The 27,442-nt window shown below is 35.5% G+C and overlaps 1 protein-coding gene across 16 annotated transcripts; it reads right to left on the bottom strand.

Annotated features, from left to right (window-relative positions):
• Positions 1–6,725: 6,725 nt before the first annotated feature.
• Positions 6,726–26,564, bottom strand: rnf157 (ring finger protein 157). Of its 16 annotated transcripts, none has more exons than XM_055176848.2 (20): positions 26,047–26,563; positions 23,795–23,913; positions 22,247–22,335; positions 21,047–21,193; positions 20,479–20,596; positions 20,312–20,378; positions 20,192–20,235; positions 19,496–19,543; positions 18,446–18,517; positions 18,033–18,192; positions 17,590–17,702; positions 16,995–17,230; positions 16,676–16,784; positions 14,012–14,120; positions 13,732–13,913; positions 13,376–13,450; positions 13,230–13,278; positions 12,168–12,335; positions 8,224–8,258; positions 7,577–7,711 (listed from the first exon to the last, which is right to left on the bottom strand). In XM_055176848.2, exons 1-19 carry the CDS (start codon positions 26,144–26,146, stop codon positions 8,224–8,226), a joined length of 2,040 nt encoding a protein of 679 aa, XP_055032823.2. In that variant the 5' UTR covers positions 26,147–26,563; the 3' UTR covers positions 7,577–7,711. The 16 variants fall into 16 exon arrangements, with proteins under 16 accessions (XP_055032818.2, XP_055032819.2, XP_055032822.2 ...); XM_055176849.2 differs by having other exon boundaries at positions 12,216–12,335; positions 26,047–26,562; XM_055176843.2 differs by lacking the exon at positions 8,224–8,258 and having other exon boundaries at positions 6,726–7,711; positions 26,047–26,564.
• Between the last annotated feature and the right edge of the window lie 878 nt (positions 26,565–27,442).

The raw sequence follows: 27,442 nt of genomic DNA, 5'->3' as shown, positions 1-27,442 counted from the left end.
TCACGAAACCATTGAAACACCACGGCACTAATGATATTAGCTTTAAAATGTGTAATATAGTAACATTAAAAAGCATCAGAATTAACAATACTGTGTTATGTTGTAATTTAATCAAATTAACACAAAAATATTAAGAAAAAAAATAAATGGATGTTTTGCTAGACTACTTTAGATGACAGAAAAAATATTTACTGAATATTCATGAATAATAATAATGAAGAAAAATTAGGAAAATAATGTGTCCATGCCTGATGTTCTCATCCTTCGCAACACTTTTTGAGAACAGTTTAAGCACACATACAGAATTTTAATAAAGTTTGATTTTGAGTGACCAAGCACATGGACCAGTTACTTCAAGATGGCTACCAGGTAAGATTATTTTTTTACAGTTAATTTGAAATATTGTCTTGTCAGAATGCTTACACAAACACGAAAATTTTTAAAATGTACCTCTTTAATTTTATTAGAAATGCAGAATTTTTCAGGGAGTAATCATGCTCTCTTCCAGTGAATATTGTCAAAAAATACAATGTGATGACGTCACAAATGTTGCTAAAACGTAATTTGATGACATTTGGCAACTTTTGACGCAGGGTTTAGCTGCTCTCTGTTCAAAATAGTTAGTCACAATGACTATATGCTATTATGTGCACCACATTATTTTCTATATTACCAGTAAAAACGAATAGTTTATGCAAGTGGTTGTATTATGAATATTAATTAGACTAGTGCACCCTGTAGTAGTCATGTGGCCTATTTATTATTATTATTTAATCTACCAGTAAGGCTAAATAAAATAGATTTTTCAATATTTGTATCTTCAAAGATATTTAATTTGTACATCAAATTAAGAACTGCCTCAGAGCTGTTGTCCCATAAGAAAGAACAGCTGACAAATTATGTATCTTTAAATTTTGATCTGTAATGTTTCACTTAGACAGGAATGAAAATAAATAGAAAGTGCATAGAAACTATATTTTTAGTCTTTTTACTTTTCTTCTGAGAGACAGGCTATAAGCTTGTTGTCACAAAATGTCAATATTATTTATATAAGAGACATCCATATAAATCCCATAATAAAAGTCAATCTTCTAAAAAGAGCAATTTAAGTTAATTAAGGGATTATTTTTTCCCAATTGATTAATATATTAAAAGCTTGTAGGGAATTTGAAATGATGGAAATCACAAAGTTATACAGTGGTTTCAAACTTTTTGGCTGGTAAGCCCAATCCCCCCCCCCCTGTAAAGTGCATCTATTTGCCCCCAAAATTCATTAAATAAAACAATCAAACTTTAAATTTAATATCAAACAAAACATATACATATGTTGAGTAGCCCTATTTTTCTAAGGTTTAATTACACAAAATTTACGATAAATTAATCTATTTTATAAAATGTCATAAAGATGGGGCCTCCCACCAATCAGTCTGAGAACACTGCTATATACAGGGTTCCCACACATTAGTTAACTTCAAATTCAAGAACCTTTCAAGAACTTTCCAGGTCCAATACCCTCAAATTCAAGGACTAAATGGGGGACACATTTCAAGTGAGAACAAGGTTACATCATGTTACCTTTTAAGATACATTGTTACAGTTCCCTTTCAAGGGAACTCACGCTGCGTCACTGCGGTGACACTTTGGGGACACCTCCACACAATGTGTATATCAAATTCAACCAATGGTGAGGCTAAACAACAAAGACAAGTGTGACGCGGGAGCCAGGAAGTATATCACTATCTGAAATATTGCCAAAGACAGCATTACAGGGACACAGGAAGTATGGCAAGGGAACAACAGTTACATACGTAACCCGAAACGTTTTCATGTGTGCAACACAACTATTCAAAAAAGCATTTTGGTATGAATCAACATTCACATACAGAAGATATAAGCATTTAAACCTACACTACACAAGTAATAATATGGATTTTTTTCCAGAAAACTTCTTTCATAAAATAGATTCAAGCACTTTCAATGACCTGTATCTATTTTCAAAAACTTCCCAGGGCCTTGAATTTTTCCCCCAGATTCACAAACTTTCAAGGATTTCAAGGACCCGTGGGAACCCTGTATATCTCAACATGAAGGTTTAAAAAGCAGCTTAAACCGCAAATAAAAAAAATCAATCATCCAACTTTTCTATCCAGTGATAGATGCGCCAAACAAATATTTCTTTTTTAACAAAAGGTTTATTGTTTTTTGACATTTTTTTAATCTTCGTTCTAAAAAAGTGATGATGACATAACCCATTCCTAATGTCGTATTAGATCAATGCCACTCCTCCTGGTGCAGAAAGAAAACAAAATACAATCACAAAAGCAATACAGACAACAGAATTGGAGAAAACCTTTGAATATGCTCAGTGCATGTTACAGTTTGCAGCTGATTCTGCCCCATTACAGAAGCATCTTTGTAGGTAATTTTGACATTCTGGTGTAAAACATTCAGTGCAAGACTATGTTTATCTGTATTGCTTCAAAGACAACATGCTGTTATGCCAGTATATTGCTTGTCCTGTAACTTAATACCTCTTGCTTACACAGTGTGTGTGTGTGTGTGTGTGTGTGTGTGTGTGTGTGTGTGTGTGTGTGTGTGCGTGTGTGTGTACCTGGTAATTATCATGATGTGGGGACATTTGATAGGAATACCAGTACATTTTTGACCTTGTGGGGACATTTTGAGGTCCCCATGAGGAAACAAGCTTATAAATCAAACAGAACGATGTTTCTTTGAAAATCTAAGGTAGCAGAAAGTTTTCTGTGGGGGTTGGAAATACAGTTTGTACAGTATAAAAACCATTACGTCTATGAAATGTCCCCACAAAACATGGAAACCAGAATGTGTTGTGTGTGTGTGTGTGTGTGTGTGTGTGTGTGTGTGTGTGTGTGTAAGCTCAGTGTGGAAGGGTTAGACATATAGTGCAAATGTAAAGATGGAAAATTTCTATTATCTTCACTGCAACTACCATGCTCTTACCTCATGCACCGCACATCTGCGGTCAATGTGAAAAAACTACTAGTGCATGTGTAACGTACACAATCCCATTTGAAGAAATTGATCAATTTCACATCATTCATATACTACAGTAAACAACACATTTACCAGACTATAACATTAATAACAAGAGCTAATCTAACATAAAACAAATAGAAAATAAATTATTTTACACACAAAGAAAAAAGTTGCTTTTAAAGTAGGATAGACATTTTGAGAAGATATCAATAAATGATTGTACTATAGTTATCATCTCTGTTGTACAGAGAGTTACAAAAAGGTGCCAGACAACTGTATAAGCTGAAGGAATTGTGGGAACGTCTCTAAATAAACTCACAGAAAGGAAAACATTTATATTTATAAAAGTAAAATGATCATCTGCTAAAGTAGCTTAAATACTGTTAATTCAGTTTGGCAGATCTGTCATAGTTGTATTTTTTTTAAAGTTGTGGCACACATTTTAACATCTTGTCTTCATTTACAGTTTCCCTACAAACAATCTTTTAGAGCTAAGTAACACTTTCATTAAGGGGCCTCCATATAATTTAGAAATGTGCAACACTTTACAAGAGAAATACATGAGAATTACATTTAAAGTCTGTGTAAAGTCATGTCAGAGAATTGTTTCTAGACACATTATAAATGCTGAAAATCTATTACTGAAACATGTTACAAAGACTGTGAACTATGTAGTATTGAATTATGGAGTTACACCGTTTTTCAGTATTATTTGGCTCGATAATGCACTGTAGCCACAAGGCATGGCCCCGCCCATAAGGGGCGGTTCACATTTTGTGACTTTTATGCACACAAATACATTATTTTAAAGGAACAGTATGTAGGATTGTGGCCAAAACTGGTACTGCAATCACAAAACTTGTGGCTAAAACTGGTACTGCAATCACACAACTGGTGGCCAATACACAGAATGACAACATAAACATCAGTTGAGGGCTGCAACTCCACTTTTTAAATGACAATATCCTGGCCAGACCACTGTTGTCAGTGATATAAGTAACTGAAATGAAAATGATTTCTTAATGTCTAGTGACATATCAGGGCCATTTTATGATTAATTGATATAAATTTCTTACATACTGTTCCTTTAAATGTAGATGCGCAACAAGCACGCTTAAAATTGAAAGCGAAGTGCTCTTTTTCCCCAACGCGTCGGAAAGTGCGTTAGAAGGAAAGCGGACACGGCACCAGCACTTGAGAGCAGAAAATGCTACGTAATTTTCTCAAAATTTTTCCTTATTTTATTTACTTGTCTTATGTTATCATTCAAATTTGGCTGGGTGGTTAATAAGACATTTTTCTGTGTTGAGACAAACCACACTTTACACGGACTTAAAATGTATGAACTGGCATTGCGATCCATGTCAGTCCAGAAAAACTCTTTTAAAGAGATACAAGCTTTGCTTTTCTAAAGATTATCCCTCTAATGACAAGTCTTGGATATAAATTGACTAAATGTAGCTTATGGGTATATGCTGGGTAACACATAGGCCTACCTAACACAAGAAACAAATACTTGTTTGTTAAACAAACAAAAGTCTTGACAGTGTCTTTATACTGTTAACAGCATTAATGTGAGGTATAACCACGGATGTGGACCTCACCGGCAGGTTTTCCCAGACAGTTTTCCTAAACAAAGGCTCAGCAATAAGCAGTTAAATGTCTTCTCCGTGGCCTGTAGCCTGTGTGTAACGCAGGTTAGGCAGCTCAGTAGCTTCTTTGTTGCATGCAGAGCTTTATGTATCGCTCAAAAGTGAGCTGCAGCAAACTGACGAGGGCAGAAAAGTGAGCAACTATGTTTTATTGCTCTAAAGGTATCTTGTGAAAGGTGATTGAGTTTTTGAGATTGTTAGATTAGAAGAATGGAAAATTTATCTTTTTTTAACGCTGAGTTAACGGGACACTCCACTTTTTTTGAAAATATGCTCATTTTCCAGAAAAATATTGAAACTCTTTGGTTATTTTTTAGCGCGATGCTAACGGTCTAATCAGATTCAATGGATTGTGCTAAGCTATGCTAAAAGTGGTACCGCCAGACCCGGAGATCGGCTGAATGGATTCCAAAACAGTAAGAATAAAATGTTTAACTCTAGGGGAGCTGGAAAATTAGCATATTTTCAAAAAAAGTTGAGTTTCCCTTTAAGGATCATTTAGTTTTTTGGGTTTCATTCAACATTGAAAGTGTGTGGCTACAGAAAACTTCAAATATAGTGACTTTTAAGTAATTTATGTCCTTTTTGTTAGCTCATCGGGTTGGAAATGACATGAGTCTGAGTAAATTATGACAATATATTTTGCTTTAACTTTGGAATACTAGTTATTGTAGGTATGTATTCACAATGAGTAAATAATGAGGGATCTATGCACTGTAAATAAAGTGCACTCATATTTTTAAGTATAGACGGTTTCTTCGAACGCACGTGCGCTGATGCGATACACGTCTGGATCCGAACTTTACTTCCAGTTTCGTTTTTTTAATGGTCTGACTAGTTGCTAAACTGATCTCTTGAACAAATGCCTCGTCAAAAATAACAAATGTTTTGGTTTCCTAGGTAATCTATGTGTTGTTTTTTTGCTTGTTATATAAATAAACTACGTTTAAAAAACTTGTTATTTATTCTTAGCGGAGTTTACCGGAAATTACGTGCGGACCACGACAGCCGCTTGTTTATGTTGTTACTGCTGAAACCGTCTATAATCAACTTGGATTTGCAAGTCATTTCAACCTTGACTTTTATCTTGACTTATGATGAGTAACTTAATAAGTTAAATAAGCTAATTTAACTTTATTTTATAAGTAACAGCAACTCATCACCAGTTAAGATAAAACATAAAAGCAGAAATGACTTACATATCCAAATTAATTATACTTAAAATGTAAGGGCAAAAATAGTATAGACGGTTTCATCAAACGCACTCGCGTTGCCAGAGTTATGTGCCTTACCCAAAGTTAACTTCCTGTCTATGTGTGTTTATCGGTCTGGATGGTTTCTAAATTGACCTCTGGAAAAAAATTGGTTTCCTAAAGATATTGAGAGACAGCAGGCATGGATCACTACTGTGCAAAGAGAAGTTTGGGAGCCAGGCAAGAATTTAAGTATATGTAGCTAACATTGTATACATTAAAGGAATAGTCTACTCATTTTCAACATTAAAATATGCTACTACCCCAACCAAGAATTGTTGATACATCCCTCTATCATCTGTGTGCGTGCACGTAAGCGCTGGAGCGCGCCGCGACGCCTCGACAGCATTCAGCCCAGCCCCATTCATTCAATAGCACCAATCAGAGCCAACGCTAGAAGTGACCAAACACATCAACGATCTTCCGATTCAAGACGAGTAGCCACACGAGCAAGCTTGGTGGCACAAAATAAAACGTAGCGCTTTTCTAAGCGGATTTAAAAGAGGAATTATATTTTATGGCGTAATAGCACTTTTGGGAGTACTTCGACTCGCCTGAAAAGTCCGCTCCCCTTCTCACTCTCATAATGGGAGAGGGAGGGTGTTACTGCACCGAGTCGAAGTACTCCCATAAGTGCTATTACGCCATAAAATATAGTTCCTCTTTTAAATCTGCTTAGAAAAGCGCTACGTTTTATTTTGTACCACCAAACTTGCTCGTATAACTACTCGTCTTAAATAGGAAAAACGTTGATGTGTTTGGCCACTTCCAACTCCATCTCTAAACGGTACCACTGAATGAACGGGGCCAAGCCAAATGCCACCGAAGCGTCGCAGCGCACTCCAGCGCCCACATGCACGCACACAGACGACAGAGGGATGCACCAACAATTCCCAGCCAAGGCAACAACATACTTCAACACTGAAAATGAGTAGACTATTCCCTCAATTTTACACAGTACCATTAGCACAGTGTAGTAGTTGATACGCTTTTGCTATGATTTGAACTAAGGTCATTTATAAGTTATATATTTTGTTATCAGAAATAATCTACTCTAGTAAGACACTGTTGTTATCTATGCGGAAGTCTGCCGGAAGTTAAGTCTGGGCCACAAAAGATGTTTGTTTATGTTGAAACCATCTATTAAACAATCCATACAAATTTCCTGTCGATTCAGAAAATCGAATATGATGAGGATTCATGCATGTGTGAGTTAAAACGATAGATGAAATTTCAACTGAGAGTTCACAAAGCGTAGTCACACAGCAAAAACTTTGCTTGCTCACTGGAAGAGACTGCATTGCTGCCTGGATCATAGGTTGCCATGTCCTCGTTTTTCAAGATTTCATCAGGAGAGCTGTTTGAGTCATCCTTCAGCTTGTACACATGGAGAAGGGCAGAGCGTTGGTGTAAACGTGGTGCTTTACAGTATGAACACCAAAATTGCTAAAAACACGACACTTGAAACGCATGAGAGGGGAAACCATAGTGCATCCTCCAAAAAACCTGGGTTGCATGTGGGATGTGAATCATGAGAATTTCTAAAGTCTGACTCTATTTGGACACAAGTTTGTGGCATGAAGATCACTAAGAAGAGGTGTAAAAGTTGATCTGAGGACAGCACAATTGCTAAAGCAGGATTTCACACAGCTAAAGGTCCACGGTGAGATTTGTTCTTTGGGTTTGACACCTCATTTGTGACCTCCTGCTCCTCCAGGTTGATGTTGCTGGTGGACGCGTGGTGTGTCAAAGGATCTCGTCCATGACGATAGACGTCAAGGTATAAGAGACCTGACAGACACGACAGAAAGAACCCATGTGAGAAGTTACATGTGAGATCAGGATGAAAAAAAGTGGTGGAGAAAAAAAAAAGAGATGGCGATATTCTATTTGTGACGGCTTGATGATGACATTGTGCTATAGGGGTACAAGATTTTCAAAAATAATGAAAGAAATCAGAAAAACTAGGCCTTACTAGACATGTACCCTTGAATTGGAGTATCTCTTGGAGATCAATGGAAAACTAACTTTTCCTTAAAAAGAGTCAAGTTTTGTTTATCTGTCCAAAATGTCCCTCAATACACTTTTATCCATTGTTCTCCAAGACTTCTCTGAACTGAAAGGTCTAACAAATAAATATTCATCATGCATCCTGATTAAATCATGAAGTGGCTCTTTTACCTCAAAAAGGTGAAAAGGCAAGTATCTTACTGATGACACCAGTGAATGGTAAAAAAGGCAAACATTTCGTTGTGAATCCATGACCTCTGTGCATTGCCTTGTAACTTGCTACATATCCGTACCTATTCCTCAATTTGAACAGGACACGAGTCCCCATCTGTCCATTCCACATCCAGGTAGACACAGAAAAAGAGAGATGGGAAATGACAGAGGGACAAATGGATACAGGAAGAGAGAGAGAACACAGCACATTTACAGCACATCGACAAAATCAATCAGCCATCCACTGAGAGTTGAATTGAAGAGAAAGAAAGGAAGCTTAATGCAATGAGGTGATTAGAGAAGATAATAAGTTTATAGACTTACCGGTATATAAAAGCCTTTAATGGATACTAACCAAGAATATAAAATTTTTATTTTGATATTAGGCAACAGTAAGTGGTGCTTTTTCATGATGTTTATAGATTGCTGTGAATTTTAGCTTATACTGTCAGACTATATTAGCAGTGCATCAGGTCTACGAACAAAATTTGGGGTTCTGACCGAGAATCAGCCTTCTAATCTCTCTGATGAAGCGAATACGGAAGTAACTTAAACTGCAATTCATCGATTGGCCGCTAGAGGTAGACCCCCATGTTAAAATGGCCAAATTTACAGCAGGAGATTATATGTTTACACCCTGATACAAAAGTGATTTTGGTCTAAATAGCTAATTTTGCACTTAATGACAACTGTGAGGGGGGTGATTTTTTTGTAACTCGTCCATTGAAATTATATTAAGCCTTAAACGGACACTTTTTTTTGAAAATTTTCCAGCTCCCCTAAAGTTAAACATTACCTTTTTGGAATCCATTCAGCTGATCTTTGGGCCTGGCGCTACCACTTTTAACATAGCTTAGCATAATCCATTGAATCTGATTAGACCATTTAGCTTAGCGCTAAAAAATAACCAAAGATTTTTTTTATTTTTCCTACTCTTCTGTAGTGACATTGTCTACTAAGATCGACAGAAAAATAAAAGTTGGGATTTTCAATGCAGATATGACTAGGAACTATACTCTCATTCTGGCGTAATAATCAAGGACTTTGCTGCTGTAACATGGCTGCAAGAGGTGCAATGATATTATGCACAGAGGTGGGTAGAGTACCCAAAATCTGTACTCAAGTAAAAGTACAAGTACTTACAAAAATGTACTCAAGTAAAAGTAAAAGTATAAAATCTAATTATTTACTTGATTAAGAGTAAAAAAGTATTAGATGAAAAAACTAGTCAAGTAGTTAGTTACTCTTTACTTCGTATCTGATAGAGAAGTAGCGCAAAAGCCCTGAATTTCAGACTACTTGGAGGGTTTTCACAAACTTCTCCTTAAAAGTCTCATTGTTCTGCTTATATACAAGTAAAGCAGCCTATCTCAGTCCTGCAATGGGTACATTAACATCACATAATGTGTCATTTGAGAAAAAATCTCAAACACACACACAGAAATGTTTTTCTGAAGGTTAACTCTGTATGTTCACAACACAAACTTGTCAGCATCTGCCTTTAAACATGCAAACAGTAAACAAAAAAGAACGTGTGTGTCTGTTTGTTATCATGTTTTTATATGAATAGGTTATTTTCATTGTCATTAAAGTGCAATTATGAACATAAACAGGAGCTTAATAAAAATGATCATTTTAGAATTTCATATGGAACTTATCTGTTTGTGCAAATCAACTCTACATTTATTATAATAATACATGTTTCTTTAAAATCAAACTTTATTCTTTTATTTTTATTCATTCATTCTTTAGGAAGGATTTAAATAAAATACAATCCCGTTTTTATTTGAATGTATTTTCTACACATTAGTGAGGTGTCCGGAAATGCAAGACGTCCTTACATTATGCTGTTCAGTTTGTTTAGTTTTGTGGGGAAATGATATGGAAATGTGCAGATGTGAATGTGCTGTTTGTATGGTTTAACTTACACTAGGTTTTGTCATCGCTTGCACAAGAATGCATATGGCAAAAAAACTCGGACAGTGTGTGAAATGACCATTAATAGTGTTCAAATAGACATTACAGTGACTTACCACTTCAAGTTGGATCTTGAATTCCTGTACGCTGAGATGTCAGCTCGTTTATTGAACAAAGCATGCATCGGATTATGAAACTATTATTTTTGACCTCTTGGAGTGAAAACATAGACCGAACTTGAAGCCACGCATGATCTGCCTCCAATATCTCACACAACGCACACGCGCCCTCATCTGCTTCTCCTATAATTTATGCGCGGTCGCGCGCTAAAGGATGACGCAGCCTGTCTCGCAAAACTTTCGAACATGTCCTATAAACTTTTTAAAAAAAAATTTCATTAATTAATACCATTTGACAGTAGCGCAGTAACGCGGGCAAATGTAGCGAATTAAAAGTACAGTTTTTTCACTAGAAATGTACTTGAGTAAGAGTAAAAAGTACCCATCCTTAAATTTACTCTAAAAGTACTAGTTACACAAAAAATTTACTCAAGTAAATGTAACGAAGTAAATGTAATTCGTTACTACCCAGTGCCTGAAAATAGTCCCTTGCTATTGAAATTTATTAAGGGGACTATTTTCGTCTGCTTCGTAATATCATTGCGCCACCTGCAGCCATGTTACAGCAGCAAAGTCCTTGATTATTACGCCAGAATGAGAGTATAGTTCCTAGCCATATCTGCCTAGAAAATCGCAACTTTAAATTTTCTGTCGGTCTTAGTACACGATGTAACTATGTGAGAGTCAAGTTTTAAATAGGAAAAATAATGAAACTCTTTATTATTTATTTTTTAGCACGACACTAATGGTCTAATCAGATTCAATGGATTGTGCTAAACTATGCTAAAACTGGTACAGCCAGACCCAGAAATCAGCTGAATGGATTCCAAAACGGTAAAAATCAAATATTTAACTCCATAGATATATACACTAGATGTCGCCTTGGGGCTCTGAGCATGCGTCAAAACCGCCGCCATCTTAGAACAGGGGTCTTGTCATAGGAAGTATCTAGGTAAAGCTGCTATCTCCGCCTGTACTTCGAATTCATGAACGATGCCGGACTTTTGTGCTGCGCATGGATGAAAGGGCTACTAGCACTATGCATTACAGTTATAAAAAGTACATTTTCATAAAATCAAAACTTTTATTTTTTCCTGTACTAAATGCTAAATACATGTCTGACTGTTGAAACGAACCAAAAGAAAACCAAGAAAATCGCGTTCATGACGATTTATGGTGATTTTATTTCTGTTACACCATTGCCTACAATGACGCTGATGCGGGATTCCCCTGTTTCAAGATGGCGGCTCTGTTTGACGCATTCGGTCCAATGAACTGCCGTAGCCAAGGCGACATCTAGTGTACATATCTATGATTTAACTCTAGGGGAGCTGGGAAATGAGCATATTTTCAAAAAAGTGGAGTGTCCCTTCAATTAAGGGCGTGGCCACTTGAGTGACAGGTGAACTGCCACTGCATTGTTCAGAAAAGATTTTGGCTTCAAAAAAGCCTTTCACAAACTTATGAGTGACGTCACAGACACTACATCTATATTTTTTACAGTCTATGGTCCTGACCAATGCCAAGCCCCTAAATGGCAACTTTATTAATATCAAAAATTTTAATAATAATAATTGGTTTAAGTGCTGGTTAGTGTAAGAATCAGATAATACATTTAAGCGTTTTATTAAAAACGGTACTTTCTCAGAATAAAAGTAACCACATGATGAGTCAAAAATGGATAGAAAGTGCTGGCAAAAGAGAAAGGATGAGCAAATAATGAAGAGATGAATGTAGAAATGAAAGGGACTCGCAAAGCTACTTTGAGCTGGCAGACACTGAACATGAACTTAGCCATTAGTATGACCCAGAGAGAAAGATACAGTATATGATATAAACCCTCTCTCTCACATACACACACACACGAACAAACACAAAAGGAGGGGTAGAAAGAGCAAGGCCACTGTACCAATTCACGCCAATTAAAATTACAACAGGGTCAAATTAAGAACGTGCACAGGGTGACTGTTTTTAAAGGGACACCTCACCCAATTCCTTCCAATCTGAAAGTCCATGTTCGAGGGGTTGCCACTCACCAGCGAATCGGCCGTCAGGAGGCTGCTCATTGTCCAGGCCTGTCATAATGTGGGTGTCAGACTGTTCCTGATTGTTATTGTCAAATTCTGGACAAGGCACCTCGCTCCTCCTGCGCCCACCTGCAAGCGAGGTCAGAGGTCAAACAAGAGCAGCCGAGGCAGGGCAGAGCAGAGCAGCTGAGTGGAGGCAGCGGTGAGCGGGGCGCAGGATGCTACGGCAACCATTTTGTGATGGCTGCGGTGATGAATGCACATACATTTGTGTGAAAGCAGAGCGGATGCGATTGGCACGTGCATATGAAAAGCACTGACAAATGGCTTAATATACACACATGTATTACATACATCACACAACACATGAAGACTAAAAATATTTATGCAAAATGGTCATTTAAAATGAAAATAATAACCAGCTTAAGATGGTTTGCTGGTCTTGGCTGGTTTAGATGGTTTCTAGGCATGCTAATCTGGTGTACTGGGAGGCAAGCCAGTCTCCCAGTATGACCAGCTAAAAATTGCCAAAAAACCTTCACCGGACCAAATGCAGCAAACCTTTTTAGGCTATTTTAAGCAGGTAAAGCCTAAATACAGACTTATTATATAACATTTATGCATAGTTACTTCAAAGTATCAACATAATTTGCAAAGCTGACTTTAAAAAAAAATGTAACAGCAATGTGTGTTAAATTACTGATGAAAGGGAGGAGGCTGGATACTTTGTCTGTATTTAAAATTCAAATGCCAATTGTGCTTGAATGTGGGCTGAATTAAAAAACATGAACTGGTTGAATTTAACACAAGTGAGTCATGTGACCTTTATATCTTTAGTGAGCAGCTTTTGGCCCACCTGCAAACACATGTTTTTAACAAGCAGGTGTGTGGGCAGTTTTAGAAGCTCTGTGGGTGAAACACCACCTACAGATCGCATTAATGCAAAGTGTTTCTTCTCTTTAATATAGCACACAGTGCTGTGATAACCACAGGCAATAATCACCAAGTTGAGATGAAATTTACCCTGTTCTTTGGTGGGAGATCCACAATCTTCCTCTGTGACATCATTTCCCTAAGGAAGAGAATATAGAGCTGAATGAATAAACGATAAAAAAATTAAATGAGAAAATCTGTTTAAATATATTATTAAAAATATTATTTGCTATTACAATGTTCACCTCTGAATCCTGTTCTTCTAGAATGGGAGCCACAAATTTATGCCCTTTTGCCTCATTAGGGATTTCCTACGGATATGTCAATGCAAATTTTGTAAAATGTCAATTTAATTGGCACAAACAGGTCCAGTCCAAAAAATATTAGATCTGACCATAGTCAAAGTCCTAGGGAAGTTGCGCTACTCTGTGTTTGCCTCCATATACAAAGCTTATACAAAGCTATACAAAGTTTTTTTTTAATTGCACTATTTTTCCAGGCCTTTGGGAAATGTGTGGTTTCCAACCAAGAGCTTTTTTACCACTAACCTACGCCAAGCCTGTTGAAAAACCATAATATCATCATGTCTTACCTCCCCTTCATGCATGGAGGAAGCCCTGCTCTCTGCAGGCGTCTCAGCAGCCTCCTCTCCCTCGGCCCCAGCCATGTATGATCCAGACATGGAAGAAAGTGTGTCTGTGCTGATTTGTGAATGCTGACTATGAGAGGATGCCATTGACATTACAGACTGGGCCAGGCTGCTGCTTACTGGATCTGGATGTGACCAGAAACATATGTGAGAACAGATGTGAACATATGAGCTCTGTTATTGTTGGTTAGACTAAAGTCAATAGTGAATTGAAGACTTGTACCCTCTGGGGAGGTGATGGTGGAGGACAGAGGTGTCCCATTGCAGGAGGACTGATCTATTGCCCCTGAGGATGACAGGGTAATGTTGTCACTTTCAGGGGTCACTCCAGACTGCAGAAGAAAACAAACACAGTGATAACTAATAAGCCTTTGTTTACTACTGTATTCCCTAATGGATTTTGTTTCAAGTTTTATAGTAAATACTAGTATACTAAGTCATTATTATGAGATACTAAATCATTATTATGAGATACTAAGTCATTATTATGAGATACTATGTCATTATTATAAGATACTATGTCATTATTATGAGATAATATGCCATTGTTATGAGATACTAAGTCTTTATTATGAAATACTAAGTCATTATTATGATATACTCTGTCATTATTATGAGATACTAAATCATTATTATGAGATACTAAGTCATTATTATGAGATACTATGTCATTATTATAAGATACTATGTCATTATTATGAGATAATATGTCATTGTTATGAGATACTAAGTCTTTATTATGAGATACTAAGTCATTATTATGATATACTCTGTCATTATTATGAGATACTAAATCATTATTATGTGATACTAAGTCATTATTATGGAATACCAAGTCATTATTATGAGATACTAAATCATTATAATGAGATACTATGCCATTATTATGAGATACTAAGTCATTATTATGGAATACTAAGTCATTATTATGAGATACTATGCCATTATTATGAGATACTAAGTCATTATTATGAGATACTAAGTCATTATTATAAGATACTAAGTCATTATTATGAGATACTAAGTCATTATTATGGAATACTAAGTCATTATTATGAGATACTAAGTCATTATTATGAGATACTAAGTCATTATTATAAGATACTATGTCATTATTATGAGATACTAAGTCATTATTATGGAATACTAAGTCATTATTATGAGATACTATGCCATTATTATGAGATACTATGCCATTATTATGAGATACTAAGTCATTATTATGAGATACTATGTCATTATTATAAGATACTATGCCATTATTATGAGATAATATGTCATTGTTATGAGATACTAAGTCTTCATTATGAGATACTAAATCATTATTATGAGATACTATTTCATTATTATGAGATAATATGCCATTGTTATGAGATACTAAGTCTTTATTATGAAATACTAAGTCATTATTATGATATACTCTGTCATTATTATGAGATACTAAATCATTATTATGAGATACTAAGTCATTATTATGAGATACTATGTCATTATTATAAGATACTATGTCATTATTATGAGATAATATGTCATTGTTATGAGATACTAAGTCTTTATTATGAGATACTAAGTCATTATTATGATATACTCTGTCATTATTATGAGATACTAAATCATTATTATGTGATACTAAGTCATTATTATGGAATACCAAGTCATTATTATGAGATACTAAATCATTATAATGAGATACTATGCCATTATTATGAGATACTAAGTCATTATTATGGAATACTAAGTCATTATTATGAGATACTATGCCATTATTATGAGATACTAAGTCATTATTATGAGATACTAAGTCATTATTATAAGATACTAAGTCATTATTATGAGATACTAAGTCATTATTATGGAATACTAAGTCATTATTATGAGATACTAAGTCATTATTATGAGATACTAAGTCATTATTATAAGATACTATGTCATTATTATGAGATACTAAGTCATTATTATGGAATACTAAGTCATTATTATGAGATACTATGCCATTATTATGAGATACTATGCCATTATTATGAGATACTAAGTCATTATTATGAGATACTATGTCATTATTATAAGATACTATGCCATTATTATGAGATAATATGTCATTGTTATGAGATACTAAGTCTTCATTATGAGATACTAAGTCATGATTATGGAATACTAAGTCATTATTATGAGATACTAAGTCATTATTATGGAATACTAAGTCATTATTATGAGATACTAAGTCATGATTATGGAATACTAAGTCATTATTATGAGATACTAAGTCATTATTATGGAATACTAAGTCATTATTATGAGATACTATGCCATTATTATGAGATACTAAGTCATTATTATGAGATATGTCATTATTATAAGATATTATGTCATTATTATGAGATAATATGTCATTGTTATGAGATACTAAATCATTATTATGAGATACTAAACCATTATTATGAAATAGTAAGTCATTATTATGAGATACTAAGTCATTATTATGGAATACTTAGTCATTATTATGAGATACTAAGTCATTATTATTGGATACTAAATCATTATTATGAGATACTATGTAATTATTATAACAGTTATTATTATAACAAGGGTTTTCACTATTATGACTTAGAAAACAAAAAAATGTAACTGACCATAGCGGAAATTGGCTTCAATACATCATTGACATCCATAGTAGGAAAAAAGAATACTATGGAAGTCAATGGGGCTACTGATCAGTTTGGTTACAAACATTTCTCAAAATATCGTCCTACGTATTCATCAGAACAAAGAAATGTATACAGGTTCGTAACAACATGAACGTGAGTAAATGATGACAGAATTTTAATCTTTGGGTGAACTATCCCTTTAACACAAGAATCTGCATTCTGTTTTATTAGGATGCTTGTACCTCTTGCTGCTCTACATGCAATTTTCTCCTGCATGTTTGTACTTCAGATTCACTGCATGACTTCTCGTCTTCTTCTTCAGGCAGCACTGAAGACATCTGAGAGAGAGATCTGGAGAGTTTTAACAGTACATGATCAGCAACCATATCTTTTTCTGGTTCCTCAAATAAAAAAGTAAGGTGACACCTTATATTTATAATACTTGGTTTAAATGCAATAAATACCCATTATGTGTGGAAATGTTTTCTAGATGTAAAATATCACAATAAACTACACAATTTTGTACTCGACAACTAAACCCTTTGGTTGGCATTCACTCACTTAGAACTGCCTTTTTTATGTTTTACATTCTGGCTGGAGTTGACCGAGTGTTCTAGCGTAGAGAGAGAACATGCAGGCGTGTGGTGGCTATCGTTGCCATATGCGGGCACAGATCCAGTAACATGGCCCCTGGTGAGGCCCTGTAGCGGCGGAGCAGATGGAGATGGGTTCAAGGGCCCGTTCAAGGCCTCTAACAGGGACACAGCTTCATAGCCTGGTGGGATGTGCTCTGATGCCTGTAGTAAACATACATGTGGCTGTCAACAGGAGTACATTTAATGAACATGACTGCAATGCATCCTTTAAGAGGTAAATGGTGACACACACACAAAATTAAATGTTTCATAATAGTTGTGTTTAAAATTTCAATACAGGAACCAAAATAAAATTTTTGACACACTGGCCTATAGCAGGAGAACTGGGAAAATGTATCTGTAAGAATAATATAAAGAATACAAAAAATAATACCCTATATTTTGGATTTTTTAAAATTCATAAATGATGGCCATTTAAAAGTGACTATGTGTTCTGAAAAAAATTGCTTTTTTTATTCAAACACACTGTACAAACAGAAATAAACAGCTTAGTGAGTTACCGAATGCTCCTCTGAGTCTGATGTGTGGGAAGTGATGACAGGATTGAATCCGGTTGGGGTAAGCGGACTCAATTTTTTCCTCATCGCTCGGATCTGTAGGAGAGCGCGGAACGCTACAGGGATTCAAAGAGGACTGTTATAAATGACCAATAATGCTGTAGCAGATTTGACAATACAATAGCACAAATATTAAGGTATTTATATTATATACTACAGTGTATATAGCAAATGTGAACTTTTTTATAGATAGCAAGAAGGCCAGAATTTCGCAATGAAAGTAAAAAAAAATAGTCACTTGTACAAAATGGGTGAGAATCAAAAACAGAGGAATATAGTAAGATATGTTGCTCTGTTGACCTGATCGTGGTTTATTGTGTTATGAATGAATTTCATCTCAATCAAAGAGTCTATTGAATGAGTCTAGTTCAGGGGTCGGTGCTTACGTAGTCGACAGATGGGGCAACAGTTGGCCTGGTAACGCAGTGTGTCTGCACAGGCGTTGCACAGGCACAGGTGTCTGCAGGGTAGGATAAGTGTGTCCCGGACATCCGACAAACACACCACACATTCAGCGCTGTTGTCACTGATCTCATCTTCAGTAACCTGAAAACCATCAATCATGTGTAACATAGTACTATAAGTTTTAATATCAACTGAGTTCAGCATTGACAGATCTTGTATTATAGTGTTGTAAAGATCTATATGAGAATGGTAAAAGTGCATTATATATTTTATACAAAACAGATTCATTGGTTTAATGCATATTTGGTTATAGGGTTGGTGTTGGGGTTATATCAATCAGGACAAAAAGGATAGTTCTCAAATTAGTTTTTTGTGAATGTGGATAATATCTTACCTTTGACTCTTGAGTGTTGTATTTGTTCTCTATTCCATAGATCTCTTGCAGTAAGTAACTGACACCATCCACCTAAAAGAGATTCATTAAAAGCTTAAGACATTATGTAAATAATGCCATTTTGGAAATTGGAAATTCACGCCTTGATTTTAAAGGATTAGTCGATTTTCTTAAAAAAATAATCCAGATAATTTACTCACCACCATGTCATCCAAAATGTTGATGTCTTTCTTTGTTCAGTCGAGAAGAAATTATGTTTTTTGAGGAAAACATTCCAGGATTTTTCTCATTTTAATGGACTTTAATGGACGTAACATTTTAAAATTGCAGCTTCAACGGACTCTAAACGATCCCAAACGAGGCATAAGGGGCTTATCTAGCGAAACGATAAAAAATAAGAAAAATAAAAATATGCACTTTTAAACCACAACTTCTTGTCTATCTCCGGTCCTGTGATGCCCCAACGGAACCTCACGTAATTGCGTAATCCTGTGGAAAGGTCAAGTGTTACATATATGAAACGCACATTTGCAGACCATTTTAAACAATAAACTGACACAAAGACATTAACTAGTATCATTCCCCATACAACAACGTCGGAACAGTCCTTTTTCTCCACACAAAGTTTCACATACTGTTAACACATCGTATTACCCGAGGTCGCGCTGGCGCGTCACAGGACCGGAGATAGACAAGAAGTTGTAGTTTAAAAGTGCTCATTTTTATTTTTCTTGTCATCAAAAATGACAAGCGTTTTGCTAGATAAGACTCTTATGCATCATTTGGGATCATTTAGAGTCCTTTGAAACTCCGTTGAAACTGCAATTTTAAACTGCATTAAAACTGTTACGTGTTGGGGTCCATTAAAGTCCATTAAAATGAGAAAAATCCTGGAATGTTTTCTTCAAAAAACATAATTTCTTCTCGACTGAACAAAGAAAGACATCAACATTTTGGATGACATGGTGGTGAGTAAATTATCTGGATTTTTTTATGAAAATGGACTAATCCTTTAAGAGACTTAGCAAAGCTAAATAAGTCAACACTTACCACTTGTTTCTGTTTTAGAGGTTTTACACAGTAACTTCCATCCATGTGCTGGAAGAAACATATAACCTTGATATCTTTAATATTGACTGAGTAAGGTTATGTCAAAGAGTACAATCAATGTGAAATCCAGTGGCGGCTTGTGACTGCTCATCCGAGGGGAGCTAATTCAAAATAAGTGTTCGGAGTGTCATGTGTGTTGCTTGCGTTTTCGAAATATGTGTTTGTTGCATCATGTGAACCATGAGCATCACTTGTTTTGTCCAAATAAGTGCCTGCTGCCCACACTTCAAAACTGTTTATGATAAAAGAGACGCTCACATTCACAAAATACACACAAGACACTCCCTTAACAGTAAACTCTGATTAAGCATGAGATTATGCGAGTATCTGGCAAACGCGAGGGTCTCTTTGATCATAAACCCTTTAGACGCATCTGCGGCAGGCACTTCTTTTGACAAGACACATGATGCACATAGGATCTCTAGACGCGCAGAACACATATTTTGAAAAAAGGAACCACGCACATGATGGGCTACATACATGTTATGACGAATTTCGCATCGAGCGCCAGCCGCCACTAGTGAAATCCTAATCTTTTATATACAATCACAGTATGAAAGGGTATAAGCAAAACTTGACGTATATCTGGAATACCAGTCTAGGCTATATTTTTTCAAAACAACCCAAAAAACATACCTTCTCAAAGGTTGCGAGAAGAACATGCGAGTGTCCTAAGTGATCTGCACGAGAACAAAATATCACATCCAGTTTTTAGATGAAAATCATTAATAATGAAAATCATGACACCATACTTACCATCTCCCTCGTCCACTACTGCTTGTACAACCATTGGGTAGATGTCCTTGTCCATGTCAAACAAAAGCTGAGGAACAATACAGTACATCAAGATTAGCAGGCATCATTCAAACCTGACTTATTTGAAACACATAGACACACAATGGTGCAGATAATAGATGTGATACCTCTTCATCTGCCCACTCTGACAGGTTGACGTAATGAGAAGGCAAACAAAACTGTTGGCAGACGCCGCGTTTGAAATGCACCGTCTCTGACTGCAGAGAGCTGTCCTGTGGCAAGTATCTGTCAACAGATGAACAACGAACAGAGAAAAATTATTTGCTGTAATTTACTACTCCATATCGTCTCGTATAGGTTCTCAGCAAGCAATTTTGTTTTTTAAAAACATCTAATAGCTGTCCAAACACAGCCCAGACGTCTAAGCTAAAATTTGGGCTGTCGGTGGGTGAAAATTTACTGTAATTGAAGTCTAAATAAAATAAATAAATAAATGAAACCAAACACTTTGTAATCTCTGTTGACTTTGCTCAAATAATGGAATATCATACATCTCACATCTTATTTTGGCAAAACGACATGTAACCAAATTCAAGTTTATTTTGGCTAGAAGTGGGTTACTCATAGCCAAACTATATCTGGTCTATAGTTAACCTAGCCCTAGACGGTGAAATGATGTCTATTGCTTGCTGGGCTAAGTCTACCAAATGTTTTATTGTCAAATGCATAACTTACATTGGCACACCATTATGAAACTCTTCAATGGCTTGGTAATATACAGTGATGGCGACTTGTGTGTCGGCATCAAAGGTAAACTCAATATTGTAGCAGCTGTGGCTTTTCCCAGCTTCCTGTCCAGGCAGCTTCATGTCATCAGTACATCTGCATTGAATAAAATGATTAAGATTACTATTACTGGGTATTAACACAATTAAATTATATACACTCACCTAAAGGATTATTAGGAACACCTGTTCAATTTCTCATTTATGCAATGGTGTAATGGTGTGGGGGATGTTTTATTGGCACACTTTAGGCCCCTTAGTGCCAATTGGGCATCGTTTAAATGCCACAGCCTACCTGAGCATTGTTTCTGACCATGTCCATCCCTTTATGACCACCATATACCCATCCTCTGATGGCTACTTCCAGCAGAATAATGCACCATGTCACAAAGCTCGAATTGGTTTCTTGAACAATGAGTTCACTGTACTAAAATGGCCCCCACAGTCACCAGATCTCAACCCAATAGAGCTTCTTTCGGTTGTGGTGGAACGGGAGTTTCGTGCCCTGGATGTGCATCCCACAAATCTCCATCAACTGAAAGATGCTATCCTATCAATATGGGCCAACATTTCTAAAGAATGCTTTCCGCACCTTGTTGAATCAATGCCACGTAGAATTAAAGCAGTTCTGAAGGTGAAAGGAGGTCAAACACAGTATTAGTATGGTGTTCCTAATAATCCTTTAGGTGAGTTTATATGTTTCTTCCTGTGAAAACCCAGCTAAAGTAATTTATTAGTGGTTTTCTATATAAAATTACCCTACATAATAGGTAATTTCAAAATCAATGAAGTAAAATCCAACTTTCATGCTCCTAATCTTTAAATTACTGTGGATCATGAGACTTTAGTCTGGATTTCACAGACAGGGTCACATATTTATGTATTAAAAAGATGAAAGGACCAATATAAAGGATAAATGTACAATAAATCTATTAATCCCTTTGAAATTGGAATTGTTCATGTCTAGTCAATGCCTATTAGTTTTGTAGACATCTGTATGTTTGTGTACTCTTTCAAAGTTGACTAAATGAAAAGCTGGCTATTAACAAAGCATGGCCCTTTGATATGTTCTGTCTAAAATTCCTGTTTGCTTATCAAATAATTTCATGGGCTCTGCCAAATATACTCTATATAGGAAGAGAAATCTTACCGTACAAGTCGCAATGTGTCTTTGCGGATGTTGATGAGACTCCGGAGGGTCTTGACCGGCTCGTGAGGAGGAGGGGCATTGTATGGAAACTGCAAATCAAATCACATCAGATTAAACACAAACAAAACAGTTCTTTACATTTATATTTATAAACCTGGCAGATTTTTTGGTCCAAGTGACCCTCAGTGAATTTAGGCTATACATATGTGAGTTTGCTGGGAATCAAACCCATGTCTTTTGTCTCAATGGTCTTCCAACTGAACTACAAGAATACTTTGTTCACTATTTACAGTGGATGCTGGAGTCATAGTGAAATTATTGATTATTGATAATACATCATGTGCACACATAAAAAAGACCATTACAAGGACGGTGTTTGCATGTGTTTATGTCTGCGTTTCCTCTGTAAAAAAAAGCAATACACATGTCCATGTGCCAGAGAGGCAGCATACGTGTGTACGCTCGTGCCGGGGCAACACGATCACATAAGTGAGCCTGTCACCTCCCCTTCCCCCAACCTGGGGTTCAGATTGAATGTTGCTCTCTGTATTACTTGCAGTAAGCTGTTGCTTAAATCCACAGCATAGCTAGTCTGTCTGAGAAGGCCCAGGTGGGGCAAAGCTGCTAATGCATGCTGTGTAAATAAACACTAACAAAGACCATAGTGTGGAGAAAATCCTTTATATATATAAATAAAGGCAGAAAAATACACATATGTACCAGGATAAAAATTTGGACAGTTTAAGCGATATAAGCACAGCTCTACAATGCCCTATAAGTTCAGGCCGGAATCATATTAATTCTGGAAAGTCTGTTTTAAAAGATTGTTTTAAAATATGTTCGTAAAGTAATTAAATATAAATATATAAATATTTATACATTTATCAATTATTTATTGTACTGAAATTAGTCATAAATAATTCCAAATCTTCAAAGGAAATTATGTAGAAATTTAATACCTATGGTTTATAAAGTTCTACCCCATATACCCTGCATGTTTGTGTCATAAATATTTTGGGTAAACTTATTGTTTTTAAACTACATTCTGATATCTCCATTTAAAGGGCACATATCATGAAAATCAGACGTTTTCCCCGTTTAAGTGCTATAATTGGGTCTATCAACCAATTAGTGCTTCTATCAGCCTAGAAAATGTGAAAAAGATTAACCCAGTAACTTAGTTTTAGTAAACTGTTTTCTGCAAGAATTAAAAAAAAAATAGGTAATTGAAATTTGGCTCCCCATGATGTGATGTCAGAAGGGAATAATATCGCCCCTTAATCGGCATTATCCAACCACGGCACTGCCATTTAGTGCAGAGATCAGCTCATTTGCATTTTAAAGGAGACACCCAAAAATGAATAAATGATCTATATGGTATTTTGAGCTGAAACTTCACATACATACTCTGGGGACACAAAAGATTTATTTGACATCTTAAAAAAGTCTTGTGAAATGCCCCCTTTAAAACATTTTAAAATGTTCTAATTAGTTCACAAAAATATGAATCTCATCTAAATGTTACTGGGAATGTAAATAAAATCTTACCACTACTGGTCTGTTGCCCAGGAAGTTAAGGTCAGTGTTTTCACCAAAGAGGTATCCTTCAGGATGAGTTGAATCAAACTTCTCACCTCCCATAATAAAATGGCTAGCAAAATAACTCCCTGTTTGATAAAGAACAAAGAATTTGTGTTGTAATAAAATTATATTGATGTAGAAAAGCTGTAGATAAACATAAAGACAAGGAAGTACACATGTACACTAAAAATTATTTGGTGAAAATTATTGGAGTAACCTTATGTATTCAGGTTGTAGTATTAAATGTGACCCTACATTTTTTTGTAATTTACTGTTTCCTACACTGCAAAAAAAAAAAAATCAAGAAAAAAAATCTTAGTATTTTTGTCTTGTTTTCAGTATAAATCAAAAAAGTCTGAAAATTTTGATGAGCAAAACGACCCAAGAAAATAAGTCTAGTTTTTAGACCAAAAATATAAAGTTTAAGTGATTTTGTGCATAAAACAAACAAAAAAATCTGCCAATGGGGTAAGCATGGGGTGAATTTTTCTTGAATTTAGATTGGCGGCTCAAAAGACCCAAGATTTTTTCTTCTTACCCCATTGGCAGATTTTTTTGCGTGTGTTATGCACAAAATCACTTAAATTTGATATTTTTGGTTTAAAAACTAGACTTATTTTCTGGGGTCGTTTTGCTCATCCAGAAAAAGCAATTTAATAATGTTTAGATATTTTTATTGAAAACAAGACAAAAATACAAAAATATATTTTTTTTTCTTGAAAATCATTTTTTCAGTGTAAAATCATCCTACATAATGTAAAGAACAGTCTCTGAAAATATAACCTTGTTATCGTTAATACTGACTGAGTAATGTCATGTTAAAACTGATATTAATGAGTGAAATTAAACTTTGATGCTTCTAATTTCATAATTAGATTATGAGACTTTAACCTGGATTTCACAGACAGGGTCACAAATAATATTTTTGACTTAATTATGATGTTATCACATAAGGTTACCTAACAAAACTTAGTATATATATAACTGCATTCTATAGCTAGTTGTGTAGGAATAATTTGATAAGTGTGTGGGTGGCTCATGAATAGTAATTAGGTGAAAAAACATTGTCCCTGGTAGTTCTTGCATTGAGGCAGGTAGTAAGCTGCTACATTATTACCCACTAAATTTATTTTTTATTTTTTTGCTAAATTTTATATTTACCAACAGGTAGTTGACTAAGAAATGTGAACATGATTATATAAAATTTCGGGTCCAGAGGTGGGGAAGACTGAAATAGTAGAAACTAGAGAAACAATACAATGCAATTATTGAAGGTCAAACTCAAAGACAGAGAGAGAGGATCACTGCCAATGAAAGATACAAGGGTAGATAGATGACCAAGCACAGAACTAGAACAGTGGGTAGCAAGAATCAAGCAGATGTCCCAGTCTGCACATATACTGTACAGTATCTGGTTACTTGTGCCAAGATGTACCGTAACAATATATTTTTACTAGGAATCCAACCCCAAAACTACTTCTGCTGGTCTAACATGGTTGATTATCTTGTTTTTATAATATTTCAACTTATTAAAGCAGTTAATTGATGCAATTTAATGTTTGTTAGTTACCACCACAAGCACTTTTAGTCCTCCTAAAACAAGTGGAATATAAAATTATCGTCAAAATTAACTTAAATGACTTATAGTGGACTCTGCAATTTCATATTTAGTTTGAATGTTGAGTGATGAAACCATGCAAATAGTAATTTTTATAACAGTATATTTTAATACACACAGCACTAATGGGAGTAATGAGTCCCATATTAATATAAGGACAAGCATCTGTGGGCCTGCTATGCTTTACTGAGATTTGCTGACCAACACACAGTGGGTGGTGGCTCAATCTCTTTGGTAGTAAGGGGAACCGAATGTCCCTTATAATTTCAAAACCAAAAGAAACTAAATAAAGTAAAATGTAAGTCCTTTTTAATGTATTTGCCAATCATTCAGAACATTTGTCAATTCATTATGAAAGGGTTAACAGCACAAAAGCTTGAGTTTTTCTATTAGGCTCAACTGCTATTTTATTAGATAGATAGATATAGATTAGATAGATAGATAGATAGATAGATAGATAGATAGATAGATAGATAGATAGATAGATAGATAGATAGATAGATAGATAGATAGATAGATAGATAGATAGATAGATAGATAGATAGATTATATATCACTAAAATAAATTAACGACATAATTAAAAACAAACATTGATCTCACCTGTTTTGGGTGGATATCTGTAAACAGAATTTGACGGTATATCGACCTCCTCGACTCCGGCATTCTGACGGCTTGTCAAAGCTCCCATTTCACACAACATACAATTAAAATAACACTAAATGATTGCGATCCTACTGCTGCTCCGTCTTCTTTAAAACATCTTCTTTTCATAAAACCAAAATTCGATTTTAGTTTTGATGTTTTTGTCAGGCACAGGATTAGTTTGTGCTCTTAATGCCCTATAAGCTCAGCACCGAGTCCCACAGTCGCTGTTTTGTCTGCAGGCACAGGCTGCTTTATCACGTCTCTTTTACAAGGTTGCCTCTGCTTCCATTGTCGGTATCTTTAGAGAAGTTGAGGCGTCAATATCGCCTTTAAAACTGGGTGAGATGCTCTCTATAGTAACACAGTTTCTCGGTATATTTATCATCATCCCTGTATCTGTTCTCCATGCGCTTGAGCGTTGGGATGCAGATGCGTATCGGTGCCTATAGAAATAAAATTGCTAGAATGCTAGTCACTATGAGGCGGAATCTCAACATGGGCGGAGTAAGCGTCCCGGGTCTCGTTTCTGATTGGTCAGATAAGATATGCTAAGATTAGTACTAATCATTTTTTATATTTTTATACGTATTCACCATGTAGCATATTGTAATTGTTGGTGCTGTTTATGTTTTTATTTGTATATTATGTTTTAAAAACATTGTCTAGACTGCGGCTGAACACTACAGTACAGTGTATGGTTAGGAAACGTTGTCACGTAGTACATGCTACATTTTCTCAGCGCTGGCAAAGATACACCGATCTTGGTCGTTGACCATTACTCGACATTGTTTAATCAACACTGCTACGGGAGAATTATTTGTATTAATGTATTATATTATTATGTGTTTGTATTATAACCCTGATATTTGGATGTAACTCAAGGTTATATTGGGTCTTTTGAGCCGCCAAGCGCCCCCTAGAGGAATAACACTTTTTGTTTCAAACAACGTCTCAAACAAGACCTGCCACCCAATGATCTGTACTGTATTACTGTCATCAGAAGCACTATTTGCCACCCCTGACGTCAGGCTTAAATCCAAACCTGGGGTTTTGCGCAGTACAAAACAGATCTTGCCTTGCGAAAATTGTGAGGTAGGCTAATCACTACAGCGCAGGAAGGGCATAATAGTGTTATTGGTGTTTATCTGAGGTCTCATTGGATATTTGTGAACAAAATGTAACCTTATTCATTAGGGACAGATAGTCACGACTCTTTGTTTGAAATTTGTACCTAAATGTTAAAAGTAAATATCTGAAACAAGTACATGGAATTTAAGAATAATATTATTGCTAAATACTAAGTAGTATTTAGCAATAATATTATTCTTAAATTCCATTAATACTTTAATAT

This window comes from Misgurnus anguillicaudatus, chromosome 4, assembly GCF_027580225.2.
Source record: "Misgurnus anguillicaudatus chromosome 4, ASM2758022v2, whole genome shotgun sequence".
Taxonomy (NCBI): domain Eukaryota; kingdom Metazoa; phylum Chordata; class Actinopteri; order Cypriniformes; family Cobitidae; genus Misgurnus; species Misgurnus anguillicaudatus.
Note: the sequence above shows the minus strand (reverse complement) of the source record. Positions and strands in the feature narration are given on the sequence as shown.

Bases quoted from the DNA above. Each gene is read 5' to 3' on its own strand.
- rnf157 (XM_055176843.2), bottom strand. From the start codon at position 26,146: ATGTTGTGTGAAATGGGAGCTTTGACAAGCCGTCAGAATGCCGGAGTC. The intron at 18,518-19,495 runs GTAAGTGTTGAC...AATCTCTTTTAG, and splicing joins CTCTAAAACAGAAACAAGTG to GTGGATGGTGTCAGTTACTT. The intron at 18,193-18,445 runs GTAAGATATTAT...GATGGTTTTCAG, and splicing joins ACAACACTCAAGAGTCAAAG to GTTACTGAAGATGAGATCAG.